Here is an 8,003-nt window from a genome sequence, read left to right as displayed (position 1 = left end):
GCAAGTCCCATGCTGTCCAGAACAGGGACATGAGAACAAGCTGGGTAGGAGCACAGAGGAGACTACAAGCAATAGGTAAAGAGGGAGGAGCAGCTTAGTTGTCTCTCCAGATGTGCCCCACCATGGGTTCCTTAATCTCTACTCCCTCAAACCCAGCCCTCTACTCCCCACCTTCCACCCATGTCAGTGAGCAGATTTCTTCTGGATTAGAGACCATTCCAGAGGAGGGCCACCTGTGTGGCCCAAGAGTAACACCTGAGGCCTTGCATGTGCCAAGTGGGGTCCATAAGAAGCCCTTTTCCCACTGCGCCCTTCCTTGGCTGTGGTGCAGAGAAATTATGTCTCAGGTTCCCCTAAGAACAAATAGCAACTTACTTTCAGCTTTGGGCAGATCCTGGTGAGTTCTTTCATATCCTTATAAATCTTTTCTATGTGATGGTCTTTTTTATTGTATTTAGTAACAAGATCCTTCAGGGTGGAGGTGAAATTCTTTGTAAACTCTCCATAGCAGAGCTCCTGAAAAAAGGATGGATCACTGTGCACAGCCAGGTACCAGCTGAGTCCAACCTCATCCTCATCCATCCCTGGTAATCCTGGCCGGTTGGAGCCCTGGACCAAAAGTCAGGCCCTATCCTGGTTCTTCCACTGGAGACCTATGGGCGTTGTAAACCATTAGTGGAGGCCATGAGTGTCTGGTCTCTCCCTGAGCCCAGGGGTGTACTTGGTTAGTGGTCAGAGAGCCTGGCAAAGCCCAGGACCTGAACTATTGGCTGAAGTGGAGGCTCCATTCTCAAAAGTGCAGCTTTCTCCCAGGTTTCTAACTCTAATGTCCCTTCCTCTTATCTCTTCTCTAGGCCCAGGCTGGGGTGATCCCTCTCTCCATCTGCATATGTAATCTGAAAGGTCCAACTTACCTCACTGGTATTCTGGGGACTATTGAAGGAACCCTGGAAGCAAGAGAAGTTGGTTAGAAACACAAAGGGTCACTGAGAGAAAAATAACAGTTGGTAAAGACCCAGACTTACGTTGTATGTATTGTTGTCAGCTGAAAGTTCTTCCTGAATCTCGGCACAGAGGGCCGTGTAATTTTCGTGGGGAGACAGCATGTCTGCCTTCGCTGGGGGACAATGGCTTCCTGACCCCCAAAGCACACAAGCCAGGAGCACATATAGGTGCATGGTCTTACTGGAAGGTGCCTCTCAGTCGTTCTGAGCCGTGGGCTTGGAAGCATTTCAGTGGAGGGGGCACCTATATATATGAGTCTAAGGAAATGCTAAACCTCTTATCAGTCATCACTGGCTTATGAGGAAGACGCAGAGCACCTTATCATTGGCAAGATGTGCTTTTCATGCATTTTCAATGACGACAGCACCTTTCATGGAGTCTTGTCTTTGCTGAAACTCAGGCTTACTCTAAGACTTCGTATTTGTAATCACATCTGGTCATGACCTTTCTGCCTGTGTGTTGGGCAGGTCTCTGGCCAGGACTTGTGCTGTCCACGGGTGCTGTAGGAGCAGACAGCAAGTAGGGTGGGGAGCAGATGGCTGCAGAGAACGCCAGGTGGGAGCTAAGCCCTCACAGACCAGTTCCCTAGGCCCACCTGTCAAGGACTGATCCCACTGCCCTCCTAAGACCTGAGGGGCACACCCACTTGCTCACAGTCCCCAAAAGGGACACAGAAGAACAGGTTCAGGAACCAGGCCTTCATCCAAAGCCAGGAGAAAGAGGACAGATGCTCTTCCCTTGGCCTGAAGGCGCTGGACTTTAGGGGAAAGTGCCTGATTAGATTCGAAACTTTATGTAAAAAATAAAAACCAGTTCAGAAAAATGCTGCCCTAGAGCCATGTATTAACAAATTGTGAACTTGCATTCTGACTCTGAAAGATTAAGATCACCTGTTTGGGGGAAAGTTTGGTAACTATGCTGAGCTCTGACCCCTGTGGTTTGTTTTTTTCTTACCCTGAACAGTTAGTTTGCTGATTTACCTAAGGTGTGGTTGAAGCCCTCAGTGGGAGGGGAAGGCCTCTAAGGAGCACAGGTCTTTTGCCTGATGCCAGGGTGGGCCTGATTGGCAAGATGGGCCAAACCCTAGGGCTCTGGGAAGGGTGATGCCCCCCCTCTGGGGTAAGCTTTGATTAGGCTATTGACTTGAATTTCCAAATACTTCTCTGGGGTCAGAGCCCTTGCACAACCAGGGAAGCATATCTAGGTGTGCAGAAGGCTGCACTCAGGCCTGGCCGTCCCTCCTCTCTGCTCCAACAGCCTTGCCCCTGAGACAGCACCCAACCCCCACCCCGCTACCTCACACTTTCCTGCCTTGCCAGCCCCATGGGGAGGTAGGACACCACAAGCAGTTGCTCTTGATGAAAATAAACCAAAAAAACTACACAAATAAGAGCAGACGTTTAATAATTATTATGGTAAAAACATCTTGAATAAATATCAAGAGCACAAGCTTAAATAAATAAATAAATAAATATTTTAAAAATATAAATATATAAATAAATATTACTGATCTCTGCCAGTATAAAACATCCCCCATCTCTCTTCTGTGCTGGTATCAGGATCACTGTGGCCCAGGGCAGATGCAGGCCACCCCCACTGTAGCCGTAGCCCACCCCTTTGTCCCTCTGGGATAAAGATCCCGAGTTTCCGGCTCTGGTTCCAGGAGAGAGCAGCAGTCTGTATGGAATGCCCTGGAGCTCGCCCGCCTCACTTCTGGAGTGGCTTCCAGCAGTCGTAGGGGATATTAAACAAAAAGTCCTTCAGGTTCTTTTTGAAACTTTTGAAGGTGATAATCTGGGTTTCACAGGAAGTTTCCTTCAAAAAAAAAAAAGAAAGAAAAAGAAAAAACACTTGAGTCCAGGCAAGCAGGTTACATGGGGCAAGCACCAATGTGTTTCTGCACTGGCTCTTAGAACTCGGGAGGCTAGAAGGCCATTCCAGGGCCTGCCCACTGACTTGGGTCAGGTGACACTGTTGCCGCCCATTTGTTACCCAAGGGGTGCACAGCTCTGCCAGTGACATCTGGAGCCGGAGGGCTGACAATATGCCAGCCTAAGATGGGCGGTCAGACCCTGGCCTTTTGGGTCCCAGGTTAGGACAGAAGAGCTCGGCTGAGGCCATCTCCAGGCACCCAGAAGGAGCAGGAGTCAAGGCCACAGACCTTACTCCCTTCCTGTAGAAAGGAATGCCCAGGGCCCTTGTTCATTCCAGGTAGGTCTCCACCCTTCTTCCAAGCAATCCAGGCACCCCACGCCGGCCAAGGAAAGTCCTATTGGGAGGTGGCACTAGGGCCCTGGCACTTCCTCTGGACCTTGCCCAGGCCCTGTGTTTCCTTGGGTTTGCCTCACCACTGACCTCATTAGAGAGAAACACAACAATAACAAGCATGGTAGCAGCTCCCACTAGGGAGTGCTGTGGGCTTCACAGCTCCATGGCTTTAACTCCCAGGGATGAACAAGTTGACTGCTCCCTCTCCATGTGGGCTGATCATTATAGTCTGTTGACACAGGAGTACTTCGGGATCCTAAACAGCCACAGCCAGAGGTCCATCCCCACACAGTCCTCACCCTCCTAGACTAAGACATTCCTACTTGGGGCCCTGATGGAGGCACTTACTGGGGTAGGGGGGCAGTGCTCCTGGTAGTGGTCAGCCATCAAGGTCAAGGAGCCCTTGAGCCTGGTGAGGCTCCCCCGAAGGCCCTGCTTGTACAGCTTCAGGCGGGTCTGCAGGCACATCGGCTCCTGTGGAATATGCCCATCCCTTGGTGAGCAGTGGCACACAGTGGGCACAGGACACCCTCCTCATCATTCTTTGCTAATTCACTTCCCCGACCCTCAGGACTAGGACTTGGAAGGGCACAAGCTGATTCTCAATTAGTCTGAAGCTGAGTCCAGTAATCTACAGCAGACATGAGTCTGCCCTCCTCAGCTGACACCTCCAGAGGGTCCTGGCCCCAGAGAAAAATGTCACTCTCACCCCATTCAGGGAGAAGGAGCAGGGCAGGGCATTCCCAGATCTGCCTTAAGAGCAAGGGTTGTTCTGAGACCTCTCTGTGCTCCTCTGTAGTCAGCACTGATCTAGGACATAGTGAGTGCTCCAAACCGCTAGCCGATAAAGTCGCCCTCGCTTTACCACTCTGGTGGCCCCTAGATGCTAGATCTTCCCAGCTGCTCAGCTGATAAAGGTGCTCTTGGGACTGCACAGAGGCAAGGACAGTGGCCTGCTGAGCTCCCAGTCACTGCCCTTTTGCCTGGCAGCCAGCTAACTAGAGAGAAAGTGGACAAGCCTGAAAGCGGCCATCTAAAACGGAACCCCTACCCACCCTAAGTTGGAGATTCCTAGAAAGCCAAGTCAGGGGGATCATCTTACCTCAGGGTCAAACCTTTCAGAGACAACTTCTATTTCATCCTGTAAGAAAGGAAAACGTCACGTTATAAAGCCAACAGGCAGGGCCAGTCTGGGTGAGTGGGGCCAGTACTCCCTCACTCACCGTCTCTGCAACAGTGTCATTGCTTTTGTCCAGGAGTCTCAGGGCCTCCTCAATGGCATTCACATGCTTCCAGGGCCGGGTGACAGATCTGGGTGGGCCAGTGGGTGCAGAGATGCTACAGGCCACTGTGCCCAGGAGAAGCAAGTTCTGCAGCCACATCCTCCTGAGAACTTTAGCCTTTCTCTCTGTGTACTGGGCTCACTGGCAAAAGAGCTCTTATATACACAGAGGAAATGATTAATGGTGACCACAAAACGCCAGGGAGGCGGGGGAACTACCTGAACTGTGGAATCTCCTGGCTCTTATCAGCTACACATGGTAACCGGTGAGCCTTTCCCCCAGGTGGTCAGGCTCGGGGGTTTTCATTAATGAGCCTTTCCATGAACAAACAGCTCAGTTGCTCGCCTCCTGGAGTGCTCTCCAGCCTTCCCTGGGCAGTCCAAGTGGCCTTAGGCTACCCCCACTCCCTCTGTGGGGCCTCTGGGCACAGCTTGGACTTCCTGGCCTGGAATGGCTGGGGCGGACTCAGGAAACACTAGTTTGGACTCCCCATCCCGCCTGAGGTCCCAGGAGGCCTTTGGGCAGGTGGTCCCCACCCTGTGCCTCACTCCAACTCCAGCCTCCCTCTTCTCCCAGACCTCTTCTCTGGCCACTATGAGAGGCTTGCATGTGAAGGGCGGTCTCATAGACCCACCCCACTGTCCACGTAAGGCAGAGTCCAGCCAAATGGCACAGTCCTGTGATGGTTCACATGAGCTCCCACCCAGAGCAGCCTGCATGCTCTGCCCAACCAGAGACCCCTGCCCTCTGTGAGCAGAGAGAATGTCAGGTGTGTGCACATCCAGCCAGCAAGATTACAGACATATTTGACAAGCTGCAGAGGCAGGTCAGGGCAAAAAGCCAGGACCCTGAGTTTGACTCCTGGCTCTGGTGCCATCTGGCTAAGTGACTCTTCCCTGTAGTTATGTGATCCTTGCCTCCCTCTCTGCAGGGTAGGCTGTCCCTCTGAGGTGGGCACCACACCCCTACGTATAGCCCCTAGCAGGCACCAGGAGCTCCAGAGACAGAGGACAATGGTTTCTCAAACAGGGTTTTCCAGGCTTCATTTCCCGCACAGCCCCAGCTCCCACCACCCGCTAGCTTCAGAGGCCTTTCAGTAGAAGTAAAACTTGTTCTCTGAAAAAGCCACAGGCTCTTGAGGGGCCTTGTCAAGTGTTTAATTTTCACAATGAAGTTTGAAGAAGACAGCATGAGTTTGTGCTTGCACAAGGGATCTGGCACAAGCCACCCTGTGCCTGGAGGATTTTGGCCACAGGAGAAATGGAACCCACACGTTTCCATTTCTGAGAACGGTGCTGGTGTGAGTGGACACCTCTATACCTGCGGCGTGCATCTGTGTGAGCCCTAAGTGCTGTCACCTGCTTTATGAAAGGCTCCAGGCCTCTGAAGCTGCCCCTCTGATACCAGAGAAGCTCCCCACACTGGGGGTGATGTTTTTGGGCCCCAGAGGTTGATTCAACCTAGACCAGTGATTTTCAACCGGTGTGCCATGGCACACTAGTGCACTGTGAGAGGAGCTTAATGTATGCTGCCAAATTTTTTCAAGGTCATTAATTAAGTTATTTTCAAAAGAAGTTCAAAGCATAGCAAGTATATTCTTTTCTTATTTTTTTTATGAACATGATTTAAGTGTGCCATGAGATAAAAAGGTTGAAAAACAATGGCCTATGGCATCAGATACAAGTGAGAGCATTTTTTTGTTAATCAGGTCCAAGTGAGGTTTGAACTCACTGCTCCTGGTGTATGGGGCTGGCATACTAACTACTGAGGTGCAGCACCCAACTAAGTGAGGGCATTTTTCTGGGCTCAGGCGGGCAAGCCCTCAGAGAGTGGATAGAACTCATTGCTTGAGCACTATGGTCTGAGTCTGCGGCCCTGGCACGTTTTACTGTGTGATGGGAATTTTGCTGCTATTGCACAGGGAAGCCAGACCTTTGTCCTACAGGCTTCTTGGTGTTCCCTGCCAGGATAGGGAGCCCACTGTGAGGCCAGCCCTATGCATCTGAGCCAGGTGGTAGAACATTCCCAGGTAGCCAGGCTGGGGTAGAAACATGACACAGCCGGATCCAGGCTCTTCCTCCACTTACTCTGCGAGACCTGCGCTTACCTCCTTCCAGGGAGCTCTCAAAAGGAGGAAGGGGGACAGGATACATGTATTACACGTAGATGCCACCCAGAGTGGAGGTCTGTGTCAGACAGCATCCCAGAGTCTGGAGGGTGGGGTGGGGAGCCAAAAGGTAGCAGTTAAGCTGGTAGTTAGGGAAGCAGAGAGCTGCTATGGCCCCTCTGGAATGGAAAGTCACATTCTTCCTGGAAATGAGTTGTCATAGCTCAGACAGTTAGTCAACAAGCCTTTCCTATCTGTGCCAGGCCCTATACTGGGGAGGAGGTAGACGGGACCCTCCTGGTGGCCCTCATATCTGGCTCCTGAGACTTTCAATTTGGCACGGAGACAAACTACAATGGACACTCCCATGGTGTGGCCCAGGCTGGGATAGATTTCTGAGCTGAGGGATTCCAAGGAACAACTTCCCCCACTTGGAGGTCCAAAGGAATCAGAGAGCGTCTGAAGACACCACCTCCCAACACAGGCTGAGATAGCAAGTGGATGTCAGGTAGCAAGTTGGACTATGGGAGAGAGGGAGGGGGGAGGACAGGGAGGAGAATTTGGGGCACAGAGAGGCCTAAGGTTATAGGGGCACATATGACAAAGAGGAGGCAAATTCCAGAGAAATTTAGGCATAGAATCTTGAAAGGACTTGGTAATGTAGTGAGGTCACTCACTCATTCAACCTGCTAGGCTCCCGGGCAGCGCCTGTGGCTCAGTGAGTAGGGTGCCAGCCCCATATACCAAGGGTGGCAGGTTCAAACCCGGCCCCAGCCAAACTGCAACCTGCTAGGCTCACAGCAGGGAAAGGGGACACCAGGATAATGAAAAAATGGTCAGTCCTGCTTTCAAGGGCCTTATAATCCCACTGATGGAGGAACAAGATTAATTACACATCTGCAGCCACCAAAGTGTGCTTTTGAATGTGAGTAAAGGAGTCAGAATCACTGCCCAGGTGACAAAGTTAGGGACCCCAGCAACAAAGGGGCAGGTCTTCAGGATCTGAGGGCTCACAGGAAGTTTGGGAACTTCAGAGGCTTTTTGTGTGGGAGACAGATCTGGAAGTGGTCCATGTCCATGTGACAGCTGAGGCCATGGAGGGTTATTCAGGAAGAAGGGCCGAGGGCCAGCACATCTGTGTTTAAGGCCTGGTACCTGATAGCTGGGTGAGTGGCTGAGGGCCACAGGAGGACAGGGAAGGAGGAGAGCAGGAGCCACAAGGAGAGATCCGTGCCAGCAACATGGCCTATGGGGCTGAGGTCAGCACGGGCAGGACAGAAATCCATGGGTTTGGTGATGAGGTTTGTGGGCAGCCGTATATCCTTTTCATGGAAAGATGA

At 51.7% G+C, this 8,003-nt stretch overlaps 1 protein-coding gene and 1 long non-coding RNA gene across 2 annotated transcripts; both read right to left on the bottom strand.

Moving 5' to 3' along the window:
- Nucleotides 1-423: 423 nt before the first annotated feature.
- Nucleotides 424-1,077, bottom strand: LOC128568600 (uncharacterized). The gene is made up of 3 exons (XR_008375181.1): nucleotides 1,026-1,077; nucleotides 915-947; nucleotides 424-516 (listed from the first exon to the last, which is right to left on the bottom strand). It is a non-coding gene; the product is annotated as an uncharacterized LOC128568600 (long non-coding RNA).
- Nucleotides 1,078-2,646: 1,569 nt separating this feature from the next.
- On the bottom strand, nucleotides 2,647-4,655 carry CSF2 (colony stimulating factor 2). Its single transcript, XM_053567045.1, has 4 exons — nucleotides 4,497-4,655; nucleotides 4,376-4,414; nucleotides 3,622-3,747; nucleotides 2,647-2,820 (listed from the first exon to the last, which is right to left on the bottom strand). The coding sequence occupies exons 1-4, from the start codon at nucleotides 4,653-4,655 to the stop codon at nucleotides 2,713-2,715; spliced, it is 432 nt and encodes a 143-aa protein (XP_053423020.1). The 3' UTR covers nucleotides 2,647-2,712.
- Nucleotides 4,656-8,003: the final 3,348 nt, after the last annotated feature.

The sequence above is a fragment of the Nycticebus coucang genome, chromosome 17, assembly GCF_027406575.1.
Source record: "Nycticebus coucang isolate mNycCou1 chromosome 17, mNycCou1.pri, whole genome shotgun sequence".
Taxonomy (NCBI): Eukaryota; Metazoa; Chordata; class Mammalia; order Primates; family Lorisidae; genus Nycticebus; species Nycticebus coucang.
This window is presented reverse-complemented; position numbering and strand designations above follow the sequence as displayed.